At 35.6% G+C, this 24,125-nt stretch overlaps 4 protein-coding genes across 5 annotated transcripts; 3 read left to right on the top strand and 1 right to left on the bottom strand.

Moving 5' to 3' along the window:
- The first annotated feature begins 1,371 nt into the window (after nucleotides 1-1,371).
- LOC115969552 (respiratory burst oxidase homolog protein E-like) lies at nucleotides 1,372-8,807 on the top strand. Of its 2 annotated transcripts, XM_031089227.1 has the most exons (15): nucleotides 1,372-1,514; nucleotides 1,792-2,406; nucleotides 2,538-2,697; nucleotides 4,123-4,171; nucleotides 4,636-4,749; nucleotides 4,901-5,323; nucleotides 5,887-6,270; nucleotides 6,363-6,458; nucleotides 6,586-6,701; nucleotides 6,790-6,975; nucleotides 7,070-7,223; nucleotides 7,321-7,512; nucleotides 7,624-7,752; nucleotides 7,903-7,981; nucleotides 8,504-8,807. In XM_031089227.1, the coding sequence occupies exons 2-15, from the start codon at nucleotides 1,830-1,832 to the stop codon at nucleotides 8,611-8,613; spliced, it is 2,769 nt and encodes a 922-aa protein (XP_030945087.1). In that variant the 5' UTR covers nucleotides 1,372-1,514; nucleotides 1,792-1,829; the 3' UTR covers nucleotides 8,614-8,807. The 2 variants fall into 2 exon arrangements, with proteins under 2 accessions (XP_030945087.1, XP_030945086.1); XM_031089226.1 differs by having other exon boundaries at nucleotides 1,372-2,406.
- LOC115969554 lies at nucleotides 8,761-10,928 on the bottom strand. The gene is made up of 2 exons (XM_031089230.1): nucleotides 10,483-10,928; nucleotides 8,761-9,252 (listed from the first exon to the last, which is right to left on the bottom strand). The coding sequence occupies exons 1-2, from the start codon at nucleotides 10,638-10,640 to the stop codon at nucleotides 9,117-9,119; spliced, it is 294 nt and encodes a 97-aa protein (XP_030945090.1). The 5' UTR covers nucleotides 10,641-10,928; the 3' UTR covers nucleotides 8,761-9,116.
- A 1,982-nt stretch (nucleotides 10,929-12,910) lies between these two features.
- LOC115968361 (peroxiredoxin Q, chloroplastic) lies at nucleotides 12,911-19,859 on the top strand. The gene is made up of 4 exons (XM_031087744.1): nucleotides 12,911-13,261; nucleotides 13,381-13,518; nucleotides 13,722-13,811; nucleotides 19,454-19,859. Exons 1-4 carry the CDS (start codon nucleotides 13,052-13,054, stop codon nucleotides 19,670-19,672), a joined length of 657 nt encoding a protein of 218 aa, XP_030943604.1. The 5' UTR covers nucleotides 12,911-13,051; the 3' UTR covers nucleotides 19,673-19,859.
- Nucleotides 19,860-20,279: 420 nt separating this feature from the next.
- On the top strand, nucleotides 20,280-22,393 carry LOC115968362 (peroxiredoxin Q, chloroplastic-like). The gene is made up of 4 exons (XM_031087745.1): nucleotides 20,280-20,605; nucleotides 20,725-20,862; nucleotides 21,062-21,151; nucleotides 21,937-22,393. Exons 1-4 carry the CDS (start codon nucleotides 20,399-20,401, stop codon nucleotides 22,153-22,155), a joined length of 654 nt encoding a protein of 217 aa, XP_030943605.1. The 5' UTR covers nucleotides 20,280-20,398; the 3' UTR covers nucleotides 22,156-22,393.
- Nucleotides 22,394-24,125: the final 1,732 nt, after the last annotated feature.

Here is a 24,125-nt window from a genome sequence, read left to right as displayed (position 1 = left end):
AGATAATCCTAAAAGCCCCAAAACAGAAAAGAAATCAAAAACTGAGAACAATCTATCTATTCCAAAAATAAAAGCAAAGGAAAAGGGAAAAGAGAGACATACCTCAAAGGAAGCAACCACAGAATGCAAAAGCTCAACCACAAAATGCGAAAGCTTGAAGAAAACCGCAACAAATTGGAAAATAAGAAGCACAAAGCAATGATTGAGAGTTGGAAAAAGTGAAGAGGAAAGAGAGGAAGTTTAAAAACTGGGCTTAAAAAACTGAAATTCAGCGAGAAACCCAAAAGTCACACAAATGGGACATTAACTCCACTGGTCAAAACACGCCATGTGACCATGATATGTGTGGCGCTGCCACTATGCATTAAATGTAGAACAAAACCGCAAGAGCCATGTTTGATCAAAAAACCTTTCACCTTCCGATGATCGTCTTGACACACCACAACGACCATGGAACCTGAGGGGCAGTTGATGGGACTGACGGGCCCTCTTTCCTTGGACGACCTCATCAAATACATTCGTCCACCTCGACATAACATGGATGAAGGCAGGCAAGTCATTAATAAGAGGATTCAATACCTCGGACAGTTACCAACTAGTTGTCAGACCGTTAGAGCCTCATCAAAACTCGTATTAATAAGCCCTAAGGCATTACAAGAAGAGCACTAAAACCACATTTTAAGGCCCCAACAGCTAGAAACTATGAAGCTATATATACACACTCATCGAAGGCAAAGAAAGTACATAATTTCACCCAAAGAATACTTTAACCCAAATATCTTTGATATTTAGAACTTTCTTATTTCTCTCTGAAAGCTTCTATACACTAACTTTGGTATCGGAGACATTGTGGCAGGTACCACATCGGTGACCACCTTAGAAGTTCCTTTGTTCTACGTTTGCAAGAATAGTGGTGAGGATTTAGTATTATCTGGACGAACTTACAGGATTGACAATTCACACATCATCAGTTTTCATCTAACATATATTAAGTACAATTAAGATTGTCCTATTCTTGTTGAGTTATCTAGCAAGTTAGTACTTATATTTGCTAGTCAATGGACCAAAATATTATAGGTGGGTACTTCCATCTGCTAAACAAAAAGGCAATTATTACAACTATGATCAGAAATTAAGGGCTAAATACAATGATTAAATTAGTATAAAAAAATTTAAAAAAAAATTGGCTCTATGAATTTGACATCAAGAAATGCAATTCTATTCATAAAAAAAACAAATACAAAGAGTATAAGAACAGTAAGTGAAAAAAATTAAATAGAGTAACGATTGTTAAGGCTCACCTTACCCCTTGACCTCTGCTTATAAATTAGGTGTTCCTTACTCACTCACTCTATCAACCCTTCTATTTTATTCAATGACAACCCCGCTCTTGTTTAATTTCCACTTTTCTTTTTGTTTCTATACAAAATTGTCTTAATTCTTCAACAACAACAAACAAAATCAAACACTACCTCTACGTATCGTTGCCATTGTTTCACTAGCAAATAACACCTGTAAATCTCACTCTCTTCCTCTTTCTCTGTCTCTTGTTATCATTATATCAAACACAGTTTATATATTCCATTATCTTTGTTTCATTATTGGTGCAAATGTTTTATTTTTTAAAAATAGAAAATATATATCAATCTGTAACTACTCTATAATCAGGCGTTGAAATCGTGTGCTGAGATTGGTTGAGAGGTCTGTTTTGTTGGTTTTTTTCATTGTCGACCAAACCAGGCATAGACTCTAAACCTCCTCTCTTTCTTTGTGTAATGTGTCTTAATTAAGGGAGCTGATAGAGTTTGGATTTACCTGATAGAGAGAGAATGAGGTTATCGGCGTCGTCGGGATCGTCGTCGAAGCAATCCAATTACAACCGGTCATTCGATCTACCGGACGATCTCGACGACTCCACCACCATCAGTGGCGGCGGCGGAGAAATGCTGCCGATATTTTTCGACGGCCTTGGACGACAGAGCAATTCGCAAGACTTAGTTGAAGTCACGCTAGAGCTCGAAGACGACTCAGTCGTCAGGTACAGCGTAAGTCCGACGAGAGACGAGTTGCAGCCGCCGTCACTCGAGAGGAACCTGTCGATTACGTCGAGGATTCGCCGAAAATTCCCGTGGCTGAGATCTTCGTCTAACGGGTCGGAAACTGCTTCGGAGGATGCAGTAGAAGAGAATACGATCATGTCGGCTCGCGATGCTCGAAGAATGAAAGCGAGTCTTCAACGATCGCGATCGAACGCGCAGCAAGCTCTCAAAGGACTCAGATTCATCAGCAAAAGTACAAGTACTAGAGCTTGCGATTCCGAAGAGTTATGGAGGAAAGTTGAGTCCAGGTTTTACAAACTCGCTAAGGACGGTTTGCTTTCTCGAGAAGATTTCGGTGAATGCATAGGTATATATATATATATATATATATATATATATATTTGCTATCAAATAAATTTTATTGTTTGTTTTATTATTTTCTTGCTCGGTCGATCGAGTTCATAAATTTGATCGTTAAGAGTGTGATTTGGTTGGTAGGAATGGTTGACTCGAAAGAGTTTGCGGTGGGGATATTCGATGCATTGGCACGGAGGAGGAGACAGAAGACAGCGAGGATAACGAAAGAAGAGCTACGCGATTTCTGGTTACAGATTTCGGATCAGAGTTTTGACGCGCGACTTCAGATTTTCTTTGACATGTATGTGCACTCGCTTCCGTTTCATTTTTTTTTTTTTTTTAAATTTTCCTTCTGACTTCAACTTCCAGGCACATGAGTTCATAATCATAGGCGGTGGTAAATTGAATTTTAATTGTATTATATTATCAAAAAATAATTCATAATCAAGGAACATTCATAATCATTTGTTAATGATCTCTTTTAGAAAAATTAAAACACTACTTTCATAAAAAAAAATATAAAATACTGTAAAAACAATCAGTTTCAAATTTTTTTTTTTTCATAAAAGTTTCTAAAAGTATTCATAAATCAGTCTATTAACTTTTCTCATTTTATCTCAAAAAAAAAAAAAAAAAACTTTTCCATTTTTTATAAGGAAAAATACTATTAATCTATCACACATAGAGTATATATATTCACAAAAAACAAGAAAAAAGTGATTTCAAGTCACAATTTCAAACTTTGAAGAGTGTGCTATGCATGTGACCGTGAATGTAAAATAAACCGTGATTATTTAATAATTGCATGAATAGCAAAAAAAGATTTAAATCTTGGTTTTCTTTACGAAGAAAGGTAGACTAAATTGTTGAGAATACTTTTACAGAATTTAAATTCTGAAATCCACAGTTAAATATATCTGAGATGTTATTGCCCTCGAAAATATAAGTGTATATTTGGTATATTGAATGTGGAATACAACAAGAATGATAATCTTTATTACCAGAAATAAAATGTGTTGTAATGAAATAACTAAACTTATTCATTAGTTTGGTTGTGAATTGTAACAATAGAATAAAACTTATGATCTATTTTAGGAAATATCTCATTCATACAAATATATTTTCTAGAAAATAATATATTTTAAATTTTAGAGAGATGAGTTATTTTTTGATGATTTTTTATTTCCATAGTTGTTAGGTAGATATGGAAAGTTATTCATTTGAAAATATATTAATGTTAGAAATTATTACATCTACTAAGAAATAATTATTACAACCCTTTTAGAGAGGAATAATTATTCCTCATTTTAAAGAATAACTATTCATAACAAATGACTATTCCCTGTAATAAAAACATAACCAAACTATTGAATAGCTAAATCATAGGAATAACTATTATATTACAGTACCTATTATAGTCTACCCAACATGCCCTAAATGTTACCTGGACATGGCGGTAAAATAAATTCATATAATACTACTTGCTTTGCAAAAGTTAAGCAATCATATTATTTAGAAGTTAAGCAATCATGTTACGTTTATATTAAACAATTTTATCTTGCCTTGCATAAGTTAGGCAATTATAGTCTCTATCATGTTACGTATATTAAACAATTCTATCCAAGTTGTTATTGTCAAATTCATTCCTACCATTATTGATTCAAGCGCAAGACTTAATATTAAAGAGAAAAAAAAAAAAATTCAATGCGTTTTTCCGTTTTTTCAGGGCGGATATCAATGAGGACGGAAGAATTACAAGGGAGGAGATTCAAGAGGTGAGAACTGTTTTGGTTGTTACCTCCACCCCCACACACACACACACACAACAAAAAAACAAAAAACAAAAACAAAAACAAAAACCAAAAAAAAGAAAAAAACTGTTTTAGTTGTAAAAAGATTGTGTTATGTCATACACTGATACACGTGGCTTTGTAAAATTAACTGGCATAAAACGTGTAAATTACTTGATATATATAAATATATATATATATATATATATATATATAAACGCAAATTACTTAATAAAAAACTTGGATTTATTTTTCTTAAAAAAACTTGACTTTTATTTATTTTTCTTCATTCAAGTGATAGATCTTAAATAATGACATCATTTGTGGTGTTTTCAGTGGCGTGTAATTAATAATTAGAGTTGATGAAAGCCTTGAAAAAAGGCATGTTAAGTTCATGTTTTACATTTTAGCATGTTAAGCTTTACTATGTTACTCTCATTTAATTACAGCTTATAATGCTCAGTGCTTCTGCAAACAAGCTATCCAAGTTGAAAGAACAGGCTGAAGACTACGCTTCGTTAATAATGGAAGAACTAGATCCGGAAAAACTAGGATACATTGAGGTATATAAAACCTTTTCAACTTGCTATCATGCCACTGTTAGATAGTAATTATTTATTGCTGCAACTTTATAAATAAGTCATTTGAGTTCTTAAATGATTTAAAGAATTTAACATATTTGCTGCTCCGGTCTGATTTGTACCCTTTACTCAGTTATGGCAGTTGGAAACGCTGCTCCTACAAAGAGACACTTACATGAATTATAGCAGACCACTGAGCACAGCAAGTGTAGGCTGGAGTCAGAACCTTGGTTCCTTCAGACCCAAGAATGTGATGAGAAGAGTTACCGGAACACTAAAGGGTCACATACTAGAGAATTGGCAGAGAGGCTGGATTTTGATGTTGTGGTTCTTTGTCATGGCTGGCCTTTTCGCCTTGAAATTCAACCAATATAGAAATAGAGCAGCATTTCAAGTCATGGGCTATTGCGTGACAACTGCAAAAGGGGCTGCAGAGACTCTGAAACTCAACATGGCTCTCATACTCTTACCAGTTTGTCGAAACACTCTCACATGGCTTCGGTCCACAAGAGCCAGGTCCCTTATCCCCTTTGACGACAACATTAATTTCCACAAGGTAAAACTTACAAAGCAATCACTGCTGACACAGTAGAATGTCAAAATGATCTTACTTTCCTCAAACAAATAGATGCATTTCTTCACAACAAAAGGTTTAAAAAGATTAAAAATGGATTGAGTTTTCGATGAGATTGATTCAGTCTAGCTTTACTAATAAACCTTCCAAGATATGTAGAGGGAGAGAGATCGAAGTGTTTGATGTTGAAATTAACCTAGTCTATTTCTATATTTAGGCTAATTCGATCCACCACCAGCGTTATTCAATCTTACTAGCTACCCAAATCAAAAGCTGTAAATAACTAAAGCAAGAATTTGCATATATATATATATATATATGAAATACTGGAAAAGCCTTAATAGCTCAAAAGGCAGGTGTGTAACGCAAGCTAAGGTACCTATGTTACCATTTTAGTACTTCTATTCCATGTTTAAAACCTGTTCCCTCCTTTCTAAAATAAAATAAATAAAGGGTGTGATACCAGGTAATTACCAAAAGCCACTTATTCTCAAGTGTGTTTATAAGTAATTTTTGTCATTTCGTTTGTTATTCACTCTTCACAGACGATTGCATGTGCTATAGCCATTGGAATCTTCACCCATGCGGGAACCCATCTAGCATGTGACTTTCCTCGCATTATAAACTCATCTCCAGAAGATTTTGCCTTGATAGCTTCCGATGTCGGAAACACACGACCCACATACAAAGGCCTCTTGAGTGGGGTTGAAGGGGTGACTGGGATTGCTATGGTGGTCTTAATGGCCATCTCATTCACATTAGCAATAAGAGGCTTCCGGAGAAATCTGGTGAAGCTGCCTGCACCATTTAACAGATTGACGGGGTTTAATGCATTCTGGTACTCTCATCACCTTCTTGGTCTTGTCTATATTTTGCTAATTGTTCATGGAAGTTGCTTGTTCTTGGCGCAAAAGTGGGATCAAAAAACGGTAAGAAACTTAGGAATATGATGATCTTTTTATCAGTTTTGACAGAAGAAGATTGCTAGTATTGGAACTGAATGCTTTGCCAACTTTTACAGTCATGGATGTACATCTCTGTTCCATTGTTGCTCTACATAGTAGAGCGGACTGTGCGAAGGTGTAGATCAGTGCGTTATTCAGTCAAAGTATTAAAGGTAAATTGACAAAAAAAAGAGCAATTGATTCAAGCAGAGGGTATAATATAAGTGACAAAAAAAGAAAAAAAAAGGAAAAAAAAAAACCTATAAGTGTTCAACAAGTTCTACCTCTTGATCACTGCAGGTTTCAGTACTACCAGGAAATGTTTTTAGTTTAGTCATGTCCAAGCCTCAGGGATTTACGTACGAAAGTGGGCAATACATATTCCTACAATGCCCAACAATCTCTCCATTTGAATGGTGAGTAGTATTGGTGCTGATAGTGACATACATTCAGCTACCACTCTCAGACCGTCCATTCTGATAATCAATCCCTTTTCCTTTCCAGGCATCCATTTTCCATCACTTCAGCATCAGGAGATGACTACCTAAGTGTTCACATCCGGATAGCAGGCGACTGGACACAAGAATTGAAGCGAATTTTCACAGAGGGTACTCATTTACCACCATCTATTATTGGTCCAGCCGAACTTAGTACTCCACAGACTCTACTCAGGCAAAAGGATCAGACAAGGTGGGTATTGCATTCTAATTTTACTCTTTTAGACTGGAATGGTAATACAGAATACATGTGAAAAGGCTCAACTTACCATGTTATGTTGATGCAGCCATCCAAGACTGCTAGTTGATGGACCATATGGGGCTCCAGCACAAGACTACAAAAATTATGATGTCTTGCTCCTAGTTGGACTTGGAATTGGAGCTACTCCTTTTATAAGCATCCTTAGAGATCTTCTAAACAATACCACAGAAGAACAGCAGGTAAGAATTCATACTCAAGCATATCACTTCACTTTTCATTATTTTTACAACACTTTTTTCTTCAGGAATTTGATTTTTTGACCCACTGTTGACCTAGGATTCAACCACAGAAACGAGTAGATCAGATGACAGACTGAATAGTTATACATCTTCAAATGTGACACCAGGAAGCGGAAACAAGAAGTTGCAGAGGGTCAAAAGTGCTCATTTCTACTGGGTTACCAGGGAACCTGGATCATTTGAATGGTTTAAAGGAGTCATGGACCAAGTAGCAGAAATGGATCACAAAGTAATGAATAATAACTTTTAGTCCTTCCCCAACAGAAATATATGCATTTTGAATTATTACATATGAACTGGAGAATTAGTGTCATCCTAATCTTCTCATATATATACCTAGGGTCAAATTGAGCTGCACAACTACCTTACAAGTGTTTATGAAGAGCAGGATGCGAGATCAACCCTGATCACAATGGTTCAAGCTCTGAACCATGCTAAACATGGCGTTGACATCCTATCTGGCACCCGAGTAAGATCTTGCACTACCTTTACAACAGACGGTTTTTCCACACACTCAATAGCTCTACCATCCCATCACGTTGCTAATCCACAGATACTGGGCAATAGAAGGTCCTTAGCACTCTTATACTCGAAACAGTCATATTTTATTTTTTGGCAGGTAAGGACGCACTTTGCTAGGCCTAATTGGAAAGAAGTATTCACTAAAATAGCTTCAAAGCATCCACACGCGACAGTAGGTAAAGATACTCTACCAAATCAAATAATTTTTTATTAACAAAGCAATATGCTACCATGCATGCGTACCAGGTTCACACCATTAAGAAAGAACTTCACTGGCAACCATCTGAGTTAACAGCTGCTGTGCCAGACTAACAAAACAGATATAAACACACCTTAGCTCTCAATAAAACTTGGGCTCAGACTTGCTTGAAATGTTTTGCACCGTGCAGCTCTATTCAGGGGTCATAAGTAAAAGTGAAACAATTTAATGCGTGAAAAAAATAAGAAATGATATATAAAAGAAATCAGCAATTGATTAGAACTTTAATGATCTAGAATGCGGTAGGTTCTCTTATTTTATGTTATTTAATTTTTAATTTATCAACGAAGGTGGCTTGTGTGGTCTAAACAGGCAACTTTAAAATTATGATCAAATGACTCACCAATCCACAATGGTTTAGACATGTAGGTAATATAAACATGAAAAATATTCCAGATATGAAGAAATGGTTTAACGGGAAAGTGTTGTTAATTTGCAGGGGTTTTCTACTGTGGGTTGCCAGTTTTGGCACAGGAGCTGAAGAAGCTATGTCACGAGCTCAGTAACAAGACCTCTACACGATTCGAGTTTCACAAGGAGTATTTCTAAAATAAAGGGATCACCATCAAAATACCGACCTTTTTTTTGGGTAACCATTTTAATGATTCTAAAGGAAAAGATATTTATGTATCCATTATAATAGCTCACAAGATGTAAATACAAGCACTATATCTTACAAAATTACCAGTGCAGACCAACACAAATGAGAATTTTATATAATGAGAGGAAATACAGATAGTCAATTTCTAGCTGCACTGACTCTAAATTGCTTTACCCGCAACCCTTAAAACTAACAAGAAATTTTAGTCCCAAAAATTAAGGTCGGGTATGGATTCTCAATAGACTAATAAGGGTTGGCCACCGAATTTTAAAAAACAAAAAAAAATCAGTAAATCATTTATCTATTTTGATCAAGCAAGACTAATTGTTTGTCATGGAGATGAAAATATCATATTGCTCTCATTCTGAGGTAAACAACAAAAATCAGTAAAATCACTTAGTTGTAAATGATTATACTGAAATTGGCATAAGATGGAAAGGACAGGGTGGCATCAATTATCTTTCAACCTCTTGAGAATGTTGGAAGCCCAGCGTTTGACACGTCGCTTCAGTGTGAAACCAAACACAACTCCAACAACAAATGAAATTGCACACAGCTTTGAGCAAGTCAACAGCGATACCACTTGTCTGCAATCAGGCAATCAATATTTGTTATTTTACAGGAGAAAACTGAAAAGATTGAAAAAGAATTTGATAATTGCATTTAATTAGTTCCCAATAAGAGACAAACAAGATCATTATAGAAATTTCCAATATATGGGAGCTTTCTTGTTGAACTCACTACCCTGCTGATCAGACTCTTTTTTTCCATTTTTTAATGCAAGATAGAAATTCTACTTTAACTTAATGTTAGTGTATACACGTGTGAAGCTTCCTCTTGAAGGCTTAAACCCCGGCCTTGCCCCCTACACCCCACAAGCATTTATACTTGTGGAGTGACCATCGCATCAAGGGTGTGCAGTGGTAAAAGAGAAATGAGGAACTGCTGATCAGACTCTGGTTTCCCTAGAGTTTCTAAAAACTCAAAAAAAGTTATTTCAACAAGCACTATAGCCCAAAGATTGTAATTGTATAATTCATACTGCAAACTAGCTAACCTAAACTCCTATACTGCTTGTAAAATCAGTTTGGGAAGTACAATTGCCCCAAAGGTTAGTGGACTATTTTATCTGTTAAAGAAATTAAATTAAGCACTATTGGTTGCATCCATGCAATATCAGGGGGGAAAAATGAAAAGCTATATTTAATGGCCTTAGAAGCCACCAAAAACACCTCACGGTAGTCCTTTCACCATCAAATTTCAAAAAAATCCCATAAATAATGAATCCTTTCATTGACTAATTCGATAACTAAAACTCATGAAAACCATGCTAATTAGTTACCACATTCTAATTCAGAAGATCAGTTGTAAACTTGTAATAGAACAGATCAAAATGCCACTATAAACTCTCCATCTGATTTACACTTTCCCACATTCCCAAAAACCATTATAGCTGGTAAAAGATGTCATTAACAAATTAAGACAAATACTAAACACTAAACGAGACAGTGGTTCCCTTTCTAGCAATAAACTTCTACAGAATTTCCACTGGGCACTCCTCAGTCCTCAATCCCCCCCAAAACATAGAAACTATATCATCATCATAATAATAATAATAAATAAATAAATAAATAAGAGCATGTCAATCGTCAAACCTTAGTTTTAAAAAAGAAAAACAAGTTGCATAAACAAATAAAAAAGAGCATTTCAACAAAGAGGAAACTAAACAAAAAAACCAAAAAACATAAACAAAAACAAAAACAAAAAACAAAAAAACAAAAAAAGAAAAGAAAGGAGAGGAAGCGTAATGGAAGTACCTAGGTGGAGGCCTGGTGACCAAAACATGAGACTGATCAGTCGAAGATAAAGCGGCAGAAACTCCTCCTCCTCCTCTAGCAGCACTCAAAAGGGGAGTGTCAGACCCATTTTTAATCTCTTTAGAGATTTTAGGAATCAATTTCTGAAACCCCTCCATTTTTCAAAGACAAGATGAAAAACCCAGAAGGCCGAAACCACCCAACCAACAATTCAACTAACCCCAGTAACCGATTTTCACCGCTGAATTTGAAAGAAAAGTATACGACCAGATCTTATAAAATAATGAGTTTTAGGGTTTTACGGTGGTACTATACTACAATCAGTACCATGTAATAAGGTAGGTCGTGGACTTTGAAATCTTAGCTAGAATAAACCCATCGAACTTTTAGATATCCCCCGAAATCCTTTCCATTTCAAGTTAAAAATTAACGATTAAAGATTTTATTTTTAGTATTTAAAGAGGAGTTGGCCTCATTAATTTGATCCAAAACCTTTTTTTTCTTTTTCTTTTTCTTCTTTTAACGAAGAATTTATATATTTGAGTCAACCCTTTTTTTTAAAAAACCTAAGAATCAAGGAGTCAACTTAGAATTTATATTACACTGTTGTAACGTGTATTCGTGTTAGAATTTTTTTCTCTCTTCCTTATACGTGTGTGTGTTTGTTTCTCAAAAAAAAATTGTCCCACATTACTTAAGAGAGTGTGTTGTATGTAATATAACTTACCTCACCCTCCCTTAAGGCTTCGCTTAGGAGTTAATAAGGGAATGGAATGGAATGGAATGAAATGGTCATAAGGGAATAGAAATGAATGGAATGTATATAAGTAATGGAAAGGAATGGAAAGGAATGGAAAAAAATGGAATGAAATGGAATTAAGTAACCTTGATTGGATGTTTTAAAATAAATGAATGAAAAGGAATGAAAATGAATGAAATGTAAGTAATCATGTTTGGAAGTAACATAGAGAGAATGGAATGGAATCATCTTATGACAATATTACTATTAGACCCCTATTTTAAAATAAAATGTTAAATATATTGGGGTATTTTAGGAATTTTAGTAAAAAAAATCATTAAATCTAATTTCATTCCCTCACATTCCTCTCAATTTTGGAAGGAATGAAAATTTGAGGTTTTAAGGAAATAGAGAGGAATGAGCGTTCCCTCCTACCTATTCCATTCTTTCTCACTTAAACTCCCAAACAAGAGAATGGACTTTCCATTCCCTCCATAAAAACTCTCAAATAAAAGAAGGGAAGAATATTCTAAAATTATTCTTTTTATTCATTTCCATTCTATTCCATGACTTTTGAGTGGAGTTGTGATGTGTCTTTATGTTAGAACCTATTTCCCTCTCCCTTGTGTGTGTGTGTATTTGTTTTTCAAAAAAAAAAGAATGGATAATTGTCTTACATTGCTTAAGAGAGTGTGTTGTGTGTAATACGACTTGCTCCATCCTCCCTTAAAAGTTACCATGGCTTTTGAGTAGAGTTGTGGTGTGCCTTTGTGTTAGAACATATTTCTCTCTCCCTCGTGTGTGTGTGTGTTTGTTTCTCAAAAAAAAAAAAAAAAAAGGAGTCAACTATTTCGAACGAAGGGTTGGTTTAGTGATTTTTAAAACCTCATAAAATCTATGAGATTCTAAGTTCGAAAACTCTTGTCAATATCTTGGGGTCACCCCTATAATATTCTTTCTTATAATAACTTGATACGTGTGGGACGAGAGGGTTATGTACACTAAAAGAAATAGTTAAATACTCCAACACCCGAAAGCATAGTCAAACACTCGAAGAGATCTAGATAATATCAATGTTTGAATTTTAGAAAATGTAATTCAAAGTTATTCTCAAGTCTAGCCTAATTAGAAATCCAAAAACAAACCACTTAAGCTAAAGTATTGATATTATACTTGTAAAGGAATATGGGTTCATGGCTATTGTCAATAATTAAGAAAGGTATACTACTAATTGTTAAATTATGGTTAAATTTAACCATTTTGATTTTGAAATCCCATTTTCTAGGAGACTTGTATCTACACAAATGACATCTTTCTTTTTTTATTTTTGATCTTATTATTTTTCACCACACAAGTGAAACAGTGAAAGAAGGAACCCATAATTAAAAGTTAAAACATCTAATAAATAGAGTTCTTCATATACCACAATTTTTGCTACAATTATGACGTGGGAGATTGTGAATGTCACTGGCTACCTATCATTTTCACATAAGTTTACCACTTTTTCTTCACTATTCACAATTTTCCACTAAAAATTGTGGCAAAAGTCATTTCAAAATAGCTGTGTGCTTAGATTTTAAACCAATAAAAATAAAAAAGCCTAATTACCAGTTTGCCAACAAACAAATTTTTTGAGGAAGGATGTGGGTTAGAGACAAAGGGCAGTTAATGGTTAGCAATTGTCCACGCTAGAAGGCAGAAGCCAATCTATTTCTATTCCCTATCTTTCCCAAGTAAGCACCAACACAAAACTAAACTAGAAGAGCATAAGGAGTGGGAGTGGCTTACTCATAGGAGAACCCTTCATTCATTGCTTTCTCTATCCGATCCATGGCTTCACTCACTCTCCCAAAGCACACTCTTCCCTCTCTACTTCCCACTCAAACTCTTAGTCCTAGACACTCATTGTTCTCTCATAACCTTCCAATTATCTCCAATTCATCACAATCTCAGTTCTATGGCCTTAAGGTCTCTTATTCTTCTGCCTTGTCAATCCCATCTTCTTCTTCTTCTTCAGTGAAAGGTTCCATTTTTGCCAAGGTACATTACTTTACAATATAAAATTGTGGTGCCAATGCCACAGCTAGTCGTTTTGTAATAATTAAGAGTTATTGGTTTTATTATCACCTACGACTATGAATTTTTGTGTTTCTTGAAAGGTGAACAAAGGTACGGTCCCACCATCATTCACATTGAAAGATCAGGATGGAAAAAATGTGAGCCTCTCCAAATTTAAAGGCAAGCCAACTGTGGTCTATTTCTACCCAGCTGATGAAACCCCTGGCTGCACCAAACAGGTCCTTTTTTTTTTTCCTCTGCCAGTATTACATTTCTTACTAGCTATTATTATTACTACATGGTACATAGTATGATCAATGTTTTTTAAGTTGTTACTTTTATGGGAATAGTTTCACAGACATATTTGTCACCCAATTGCAATTAAAGAGGACCTTTAGGTTATGCAGGCAGGAACTAACAGATTACTATTATACTCCGACAGGCTTGTGCTTTCAGGGATTCTTACGAGAAATTTAAGAAAGCAGGAGCTCAGGTTGTTGGGATTAGCGGTGACGATCCATCATCTCACAAGGTAATACAATAACCTTCTCACAGAGTTTTAAAAGAATCCTTTTTGCCTGTATTTTCTGTTACTTCTAGCCATAGTGAATTACAGCTGCTAAACATATTTAATGACATATGTATACACCTCAATTCTACTGTAGTATGTATTTTAGATAGCCTCACATATAGTCTTCTTTAATCTAATTGTACAATTTCTAAACGTTGCAACTAGTGCACAAAGCTCTCAACTTTTTGCGGGAGTTGGGAGAGGTCTTGATACACAATCTTACACCAATTTCTTTAATCTAATTGTACAATTCTTAACTTCAATTAATTATATGTAACTCTTATTTGGTGGCATGATAGCTCTGTATTTGTTTTACTTATGTACTATCTTGCCCACCAATAATAAGTATGCTTCATGCAAGGTCCTCTTATTTATTAGCCATGTAAAATGGGACCTGACTAGTGATTACTGCAGGGATTTCACTATTATCAGGAAAAATACAATAGTGCACAAGAACAATCTCAAGAAATCCAAATCCCAATTACACCCTAGCACTCTCTCACATAAAAAATAAGAATAGAAGTTGGCTGCCTCTCTTTTCTCTATTTTCTCTCATGTGGCTACACACTAGGTTAATTAGGATTTCTCTCCATATATTCTCACGGCTGCACTTAATACAAAATATATATATGCATATGTGAAAGTCAGCAGAAGCAAAAAAGGTTTCCTATTACAAATAGGATTTGGTCAACTAAAGGGAATTTAGACTTGACTTGGGCTTGTGGCAATTCAAGCCACACACGGGCCCAATTCAACAAATCTCCACATTGGCTTGAATTGATCAAGCTACACTAGCAAACTCCTCCATCAGCTCCACCTTAGCCCTTAAGGGCTCACAAGCTGCAAACATCAGCCACAATCCTCCATAACACAATCCCTCATCCCTGCAACTCATCCTCCTGTCCTCAAGCTAGAAGACCAATTGAAGCCGCGCACAGCTTCAACTTCTCAATAGTGACACCCTTAGTCAACATGTCTGCCGGGTTCTTAGATCCACAAATCTTCTCAAGCATTACCAGCTTATCTTCAACAAGGTAACGGATAAAGTGGTATTTTGTCTGTATGTGCTTCGACTTTGAATGAAAAACCGAATTCTTGGCAAGAAAGATTGCACTCTGACTGTCACTGTGTAGAATGCCCATCTCCTGCTTCTTACCCAATTCATTTAAGAAACCATGTAGCCAAATCATCTCCTTTCCAGCTTCAGTTGCTGCAACATACTCAGTTTCTGTACTAGACAAAGTAACAATCTTCTGTAGATTTGAAGCCCATGATATAGCTGTACCACCCAGAGTAAAAACAAACCCAGTAGTACTCTTTCTACTATCAATATCACCAGCAAAATCAGCATCTACATAACCCTGCAGTTTCAAACTTGCACCTGTGAAGCAAAGACATGTATCTGATGAAACCTTCAGATATCTCAGAATCCACTTGACTGCCTCCCAATACTGCTTTCCAGGCCTACTCATGAATCTGCTCACAACTCCCACTGCATGTGCAATGTCTGGCCTTGTACACACCATAGCATACATCAAGCTGCCAATAGCTGAGGCATAGGGCACCTTGCTCATGTGTTCCCTTTCTTCTTCTGTCTTCGGTGATTGTTCTTTGCTTAGTTTGAAATGACTACCCAAGGGTGTACTCACTGGTTTAGCTTCATTCATGTTGAACCTGCTGAGAACTTTCTTCACATACTCTGACTGTGAAAGCTTCAATGTACCATTAGCCTTGTCTCTAATGATTCTCATACCAAGGATTTGCTTTGCAGCTCCCAAATCCTTCATTGCAAACTGTTTGGACAATTACTTCTTCATATTATTAATCTCCTCAATGCTAGACCCTGCAATAAGCATATCATCCACATACAACAGTAATATGATGTAAGAATTGTCAAAAAACTTAACATAGCAACAGTGATCAGTTTCACATCTCTTAAACCCAATTCTGTGCATAAAACTGTCAAATTTCTTGTACCACTGTCTAGGAGCTTGTTTTAGGCCATACAAGCTCTTTTTCAGTTTGCATACTAAATTCTCTTGTCCGTGAGCAATGAACCCTTCTGGCTGAATCATGTAAAGATCTTCCTCCAAGTCACCATGAAGGAATGCTGTCTTCACATCTAACTGCTCAAGATGTAAGTTTTCTGCAGCCATCATTCCCAGTACTAGTCTGATTGTTGACATCTTCACAACTGGAGAAAATATCTCTGTGTAGTCAATGCCTTCCTTCTGCTGAAACCCTTTAACAACTAATCTGGCCTTATAACGTTTACTACCATCATGCTCATTTTTTATTCTGTATACCCACTTGTTGTGTAAAGCCTTCTTTCCTACTGGCAATTCAGTCAGTTCCCATGTCTGATTCCCCAACAAGGAATCCATCTCATCCTTCATGGCTAACTCCCACTTGCTTGAATTCTCATCTTGCAAGGCTTCATTATAACACTCTGGCTCACCACCATCAATCAACAGGAGATAATTTAAAGTGGGTGAATAACGTTGTGGAGGTCTAATGTTCCTGGAAGATCTGCGGACTTCAGCTACAGGTGTACTCAGATCTACCTGTGAATTTACATTCTCCTTATCTTCTTCACCCCTTTTCTGGACAGTACCTTCAGTCAATTCATCTAAGTTGACAAACTCAGATTTCTTTTGATCTATCCCTGTAATATCTGACACTACGGTTGACCTGTCCTTATACACAACCTGTTCATTAAATATCACATTTCTACTTCTGATGATTTTCCTGTTTTGTTCATCCCAAAACCTATAGCCAAATTTCTCATCACCATAGCCAATGAAAAAACATATTTTAGACTTTGCATCAAGTTTACTACGAGCATCAGAATCAATATGAACATAAGAAACACTACCAAAAACTTTTAAGTGTGAAAACTTTACCTCTTTACCGCTCCAAACCTCCTCAGGAAGTCTGAACTCCATGGGAACTGAAGGTCCTCGGTTTATCAGGTAAGCTGCAGTGCTAACAGCATCAGCCCAAAAAGTTTTTGGCAGTCCAGAATGCAACCTCATACTCCTAGCACGCTCATTGAGAGTTCTGTTCATGCGCTCAGCCACACCATTCTGCTGTGGTGTCCCAGGAATGGTCTTCTCCATCCTAATTCCCTGTGCAGCACAATACTCACTAAACCCTCCATCAATGTACTCTCCTCCATTATCTGACCTCAAACATTTTACTTTTAAACCTGTTTCTGTCTCAACCATAGCCATCCACTTCTTAAAGGTTTCAAATACATCAGATTTATTTTTCAAAAAATAAACCCATACCTTTCTGCTTGAGTCATCAATAAAAGTGATGTAGTACCTTGAACCTCCAAGGGATGCAACTGGAGAAGGCCCCCACAAATCAGTGTGTACTAACTCCAATTTTCCAGCCTTCGGTGTCCTGCCAGTTTTCAAGAAGCTCACATTTTTCTGCTTTCCTAAGATGCAACTTTCACACATGTCAAAATCAATGGACTTCAATTCTGGTAGTTTTCCTTTTGACAGCAGCATCTTCATCCCTTTCTCACTCATATGACCAAGTCTGCGGTGTCATAGGCTTGTATCAATACTTGCATTAGCAACTGCAATTGTGTCTCTTGGACTTGAGGTCATGTACAGAGTACCAGTCTTCTTTCCACGAGCCAATACCCTAGCTCCCTTTGTAACCTTCCAAGTACCACCAACAAATAGTATTGCATGTCCTTCATCATCAAGTTGTCCAACAGAAATCAGATTCCTCCTCAGGTCAGGAATATGTCGAATCTTCTCAAGTAACCAAATAGACCCATTGGGCAACAATATTCGAACATCTCCCATACCCACAACATCCAAGGCTAAACCATCAGCCAAATACACCTTACCAAAATCACCTGCAACATAATTCTGTATGATTTCTCGGTGTGGAGTGGTATGAAACGAAGCTCCTGAATCCAAAACCCAATCATCAAGTGGACTGTCTACTGCAAGAAGTAATGCATCATGTACCTCTTCTGTTACAGCATTAGCAGAATCATCTTCATTCTTCTTCTTAGGACTTTTGCATTGATTCCTAAAGTGACCTGTTTTCCCACAATTCCAGCATTGTACTTGTTGACCTGATCTAGATTTACTTCTGTTCCGATTAGAATTTCTGGATTTTGATCTGCCCCGATTTGAATTTCTGTTATTACCTCTGCCTCTTGTCTCAAGGTTTAGGGCAGAACCAGATCCTGAGGATTCACCTGCATCTCTTCTGCGAATCTCCTCAGCCAGAATTAAATCTCGTATATCATTGTACTTGAGTTTTTCCTTTCCTGTAGAATTGCTTACTGCCATCCTCATTGCCTCCCAACTGTTTGGCAAAGAAGCCAAGATGATCAGAGCACGAATCTCATCATCAAAATCAATTTCTACAGACGACAATTGATTTGTGATAGTATTAAATTCATTCAGATGTTGTGCTACTGATGCATTCTCTGCCATCTTCAGATTGAACAGTTTCTTCATCAAGTGCACCTTATTGTTTGCTGACGGCTTTTCATACATACCAGACAAAGCCTTCATCAGATCTGCTGTGGTCTTCTCCTTTACAACATTGTGTGCAACAGACCTAGACAGAGTTAACCTGATAACTCCTAGTACCTGTCTGTCAAGAAGAGCCCATTCCTCAGCCTTCATCGCCTCAGGTTTTGTCCCCAAAAGAGGCAGATGCAATTTCCTCCCATAGAGATAATCTTCAATCTGCATCCTCCAATATGCGAAGTCTGTGCCATCAAACTTTTCTATTCCAGACGCCTTTCCTGCTTCCTCTGCCATTGCTCCCACTCAAACCTAACCCTAGGCTCTGATACCAGTTGTAGGGAATTTAACCAAAATCCCAACCTGTGAGAAACAAAACAAATAGAGAAAACACACGTCAAAGAAAATAATCACATGCACAAGACAATATTTACGTGGTTCGGCAATTTGCCTACGTCCACGGAGTTGCAGGGATTTCACTATTATCAGGAAAAATACAATAGTGCACAAGAACACTCTCAAGAAACCCAAATCCCAATTACACCCTAACACTCTCTCACATAAAAAATAAGAATAGAAGTTTGCTGTCTCTCTTTTCTCTATTTTCTCTCATGTGGCTACACACTAGGTTAATTAGGATTTCTCTCCATATATTCTCACGGCTGCACTTAATACAAAATATATATATGCATATGTTAAAGTCGGCAGAAGCAAAAAAGGTTTCCTATTACAAATAGGATTTGGTCAACTAAAGGGAATTTAGACTTGACTTGGGCTTGTGGCAATTCAAGCCACACACGGGCCCAATTCAACAATTACCTCTAGTTATGTCGTGATATTGTACAAATTATCAACTCTTTTTTCCAACATATAATTGGGTAATCATATTGAAGCTTGGTTCCTTTTTCAATGGATGTAATTTTTTTTATCACAGATCCTTATAAATTAGTCTTAGTAAGCTTTTGCAATTTCAAGACAAATTAAGCTTTTTGAAAATATAGTTCATCATACCATTGAGTTATTGTGGTATTTATAATCTTGTAATCGTAGCTAATCATGATTGAAGTTGACAATGAAGGTTTAAATTAATGTTTGTAGGCTTTTGCAAAGAAATATAGGCTTCCTTTCACTTTGCTAAGTGACGAGGGGAACAAGGTGAGGAAAGATTGGGGAGTGCCATCAGATCTATTTGGAACACTGCCCGGAAGACAGACTTATGTTCTTGACAAGAATGGAGTGGTTCAACTTATCTACAACAATCAGTTCCAACCCGAAAAGCACATTGATGAGACTTTAAAGCTACTTCAAAGCCTTTGAGCCAGTTGTTATCTATTCAATTCTTTTTATGCCCCCTTCCTCTGTCTCTTGGAGTTAGACAAGTATTTATTCTTGTACCATTCAAAGTCCTTAATTTGTTAAATTATGGTTAAATTTAACCATTTTGATTTTGAAATCCCATTTTCTAAGAGACTTGTATCTACTCAATGACACCCTTCTTTTTTGATTTTTGATCTTATTATTTTTCACAAAACAGTGAAATAAAGAAACAAGGAAGCCATTAAAACAATTAATAAACACAGTTTTTCAAATACCACAACTTTTGTCACAATTATAATATAAGAGATTATGAGTATGACTAGCTACTTATTACTTTCTCAATTATCACTTTTTCACTATTCATATTTTCCGGTCAAACCTGTTGTCGCGTCAAAACAATTGTGTGCTTAGATTTTAAACCAATAAAAATAAAAAGCTAATTTGGCCGACAAACAAAGTCGTGTCAAAATAGTTGTGTGTTTAGATTTTAAACCAATAAAAATAAAAAGCTAATTACCAGCTTGGCCGACAAACAAATTTTTTGAGAAGGATGTCGGTTAATGGTTAGCAATTGTCCACCCCAGAAGGCAGAAGCCAATCTATTTCTAATCCCTATTTTTCCCAAATAAGCACCAACGCAAAACTAAACTAGAAGAGCAAAGGAAGTGGGAGTGGCTCACTCATATATAAGAGAACCCTTCATTCATTGCTTTCTCTATCCGATCCATGGCTTCACTTACTCTCCCAAAGCACTCTATTCCCTCTCTACTTTCCACTCAAACTCTTAGTCCTAGACACTCATTGTTCTCTCATAACCTTCCAATTGTCTCCAATTCATCACAATCTCAGTTCTATGGCCTAAAGGTCTCTTATTCTTCATCCTTGTCAATCCCATCTTCTTCTTCTTCAGTGAAGGGATCCATTTTTGCCAAGGTACATTAATTTACAATATAAAATTGTGGTGCCAATGCCACAGCTAGTCAATTTGTAATAATTAAGAGTTATTGTCTTTATTATCACCTACGACTATGAGTTTTTGTGTTTCCTGAAAGGTGAACAAAGGTACGGCCCCACCATCATTCACATTGAAAGATCAGGATGGAAAAAATGTGAGCCTCTCCAACTTTAAAGGCAAGCCAACTGTGGTCTATTTCTACCCAGCTGATGAGAGCCCTGGCTGCACCAAACAGGTCCTTTTTTTTTCCTCTGCTAGTATTACATTTCTTACTAGCTATTATTATTATTACTACATACTATGATATATGTTTTTTGAGTTGTTACTTTTATGGGAATAGTTTCACATAGACATATTTGTCACCCAATTGCTATTAAAGAGGGCCTTAAGGTTATGCAGGCAGGAACTAACAGATTACTATTATACTCCGACAGGCTTGTGCTTTCAGGGATTCTTACGAGAAATTTAAGAAAGCAGGAGCTCAGGTTGTTGGGATTAGCGGCGACGATCCATCATCTCACAAGGTAATACAATAACCTTCTCACATAGAGCGATAGCTTTAAGTTTAACAGCAGAAGAATCCTTTTTGCCTGTATTTTCTGGTACTTCTAGCCAGAATGAGTTACAGCTGCTATACATATTTAATGTGGTATGTATACACCTCAATTCTACTATAGTATATATATATATATTAGATACCCTTGCGTATAGTCTTCTTTAATCTAATTGTACAATTCCTAGACGTCTTACCCAGTGCACAAAGCTCTCATTTTTTGCCAGAAGATTTGGGAGAGGTCTTGATAGGCAATCTTACACCAATTTCTTTAATCTAATTGTACAATTTTTAGCTCCAATTAATTATATGTAACTCTTATTTTGGTGGCATTATAGCTCTGTATTTGTTTTACTTATGTACTATCTTGGCATCTTGCCCACCAATAATAGGTATGCTTCATGCAATGTCCTTTTATCTATTAGCCATGTAATGTATGTATGCAGCAAGTGGCGGAACGGGACTTGACTACCTCTACTTATGTTGTGATATTGTACAAATTATCAACTCTTTCTTTCAACATATAATTGGGTAATCATATTGAAGCTTGGTTCCTTTTTCAATGGATGTAATTTTTTTTTTTTAATCACAGATACTTATAAATTAGTCTTAGTAAGCTTTTGCAATTTCAAGAATAATTAAGCTTTTTGAAAATATAGTTCATCCTACCATTGAGTTATTGTGATATTTATAATCTTGTAATCGTAGCTAATCATGACTGCAGTTGACAATGAAGGTTTAAATTAATGTTTGTAGGCTTTTGCAAAGAAATTTAGGCTTCCTTACACTTTGCTAAGTGACGAGGGGAACAAAGTGAGGAAAGATTGGGGAGTGCCATCAGATCTATTTGGAACATTGCCCGGAAGAGAGACTTATGTTCTTGACAAAAATGGGGTGGTTCAACTTATCTACAACAATCAGTTCCAACCTGAAAAGCATATTGATGAGACTTTAAAGCTACTTCAAAGCCTTTGAGCATGTTGTTATCTCCAGTTCTTTTTTTCCACCCTTCCTCTGTCTCTTGGAGTTAGACAAGTATTTATTCCTGTACCATTCAAAGTCCTTAATTTGTAATTACTTTTAGATATTAGCCAGGTTTGGACCCTTTATTCCACTGCTAGAGAAGGTGATCATCATTTCTGCTCTAGAAGAACATCAAGGCTATTTTGACAATTTCAATGAATGAATATCAAATATGAAGATTGTTTTTATAGGTGTGGTTTCAGTTGTTTTTGCATTTTCATTGTGCAATTCTAGGTTCAATTAATAATGTAGCCAACTGCGTGTGCTTTGAGGGGTTATCTGGTGTCTCAACCCCCTCAATTTGACACAGGGAAGACCATAAGCCACCATGGACATGTCCTTAAGGGTGAAATTCTGAGTTTTGGTTATGAGCAATTGCTACCAGAGAGTTTCAAGCTGTTTTTCTCTCTGATTTTATGGTTATCCATAAAATCCTAAAATATGGGAGACAACAGCTTCAAACTACCAGGCAGCAACAACTTATAACAACACTTAGAATTTTCAATCTTAAATTATGTTTGAATTAACCTTCCCACCAGGTAATTTTCTGGCAACTTGTTAAACATGCTAAAGTTGTTTTCCGATGTTACACACGTTATACATTTAAATTTATTCTTCTTCGTGACATTTTTAATATAAAATTTTAATTTTAATTTATTAACATAAATATTTATTCATTTAGCTTTTTTATATTTCTATAAAATTATTAAATTCTGAATTTAATGTTTTAGTTTATGTATATACATATGTTAATGTTTATGTGTGTGTTTGGATGTGCATGTGTGTGTATACAATTATTGGTAAGTTGTGGGTTCCAATTAGCTTAACTGGTAAAGTCTCTGATAGTTGTATAAAATATCTGCGATTCAATCCCTGCCTACATCAAAAATTGATTGGTATCTTGATTTGATAATAAAGAGTTATCATCTGAAGTAGACATCATAAATTGAAACTTTCTCTAAAAAAAAGTTATTGGTAAGTTGGACTCACACTAGCATTAATTAGATAGGAATTATAAAAAGGTACTATACTTGACTCTAACAAATTGAAAAGAATCCATCTTTATTACAAAATCTAGATTCTAGGCGCATTGTTGTCATCTTTGACACGCATTTTTTCTACCTAGTGGGAAACTTCATAATAATAAAAAAATAAATAAAAACAATAAAAACATTTGAAGTTCTAGATGTGGAAAAGATTTGGAGTTGCCCTGCCGATTCAAATGACTACAACAAGACATAGCTATAATGAGATATCAGTGCAAGGAAAGTATATGCATTGCATTGTCAATATAATTTGTTCATATGTTTATTCTTATAAATGAAGTAGGACTAGTGTTGAATTGGAGTATAGTTATAATTTTCCCCCTTTTGGGGAGGACCAATATTCTCAAGTTACAGGTATTCAATTGTGATTTCTACACTATGACAATTTATGTGAATTTCTGGGTATATCATAAGCATAAAATCAATCAAAATACCTAGTAATTTTTTAGCATAAATAATTTTCTTCTTAGTTCCTATATAGGTATAGCTAGCTAATAGGTTTATATCAATAATTAAAATTTGATGATTTTAAATTTCAAAAGAAACAAAAAATCAATAAAAACGATTGATGGTTTTGGAGGGTATCTATGTTAATGTTTATAAGAGCCAGGAAAAAATATAATAATTTTCTATAAATACCTAATAATTCCCACCATCAATTGATTTATATCAAATAAATAAATTTCCATAAAATTTTGATGGGTAAAAATTCATAACATTCATTCAATTGTTATTACATACACAACCCAAAGATATAAATATGCCATCCAAAAGAAAATACTCAAATAAAAAAATAAATTATCTTTAGAATTTTCTTTTAAAACTCATTAACTTTGTTGTTCTTCATGAATTTTTGTATATAAACTTTTAAATTTA

This window comes from Quercus lobata, chromosome 11 (assembly GCF_001633185.2).
Source record: "Quercus lobata isolate SW786 chromosome 11, ValleyOak3.0 Primary Assembly, whole genome shotgun sequence".
NCBI classification, from domain to species: Eukaryota; Viridiplantae; Streptophyta; class Magnoliopsida; order Fagales; family Fagaceae; genus Quercus; species Quercus lobata.
The sequence above is the reverse complement of the archived record's forward strand: the minus strand, read 5'-3'. Positions and strand labels throughout refer to the sequence as shown.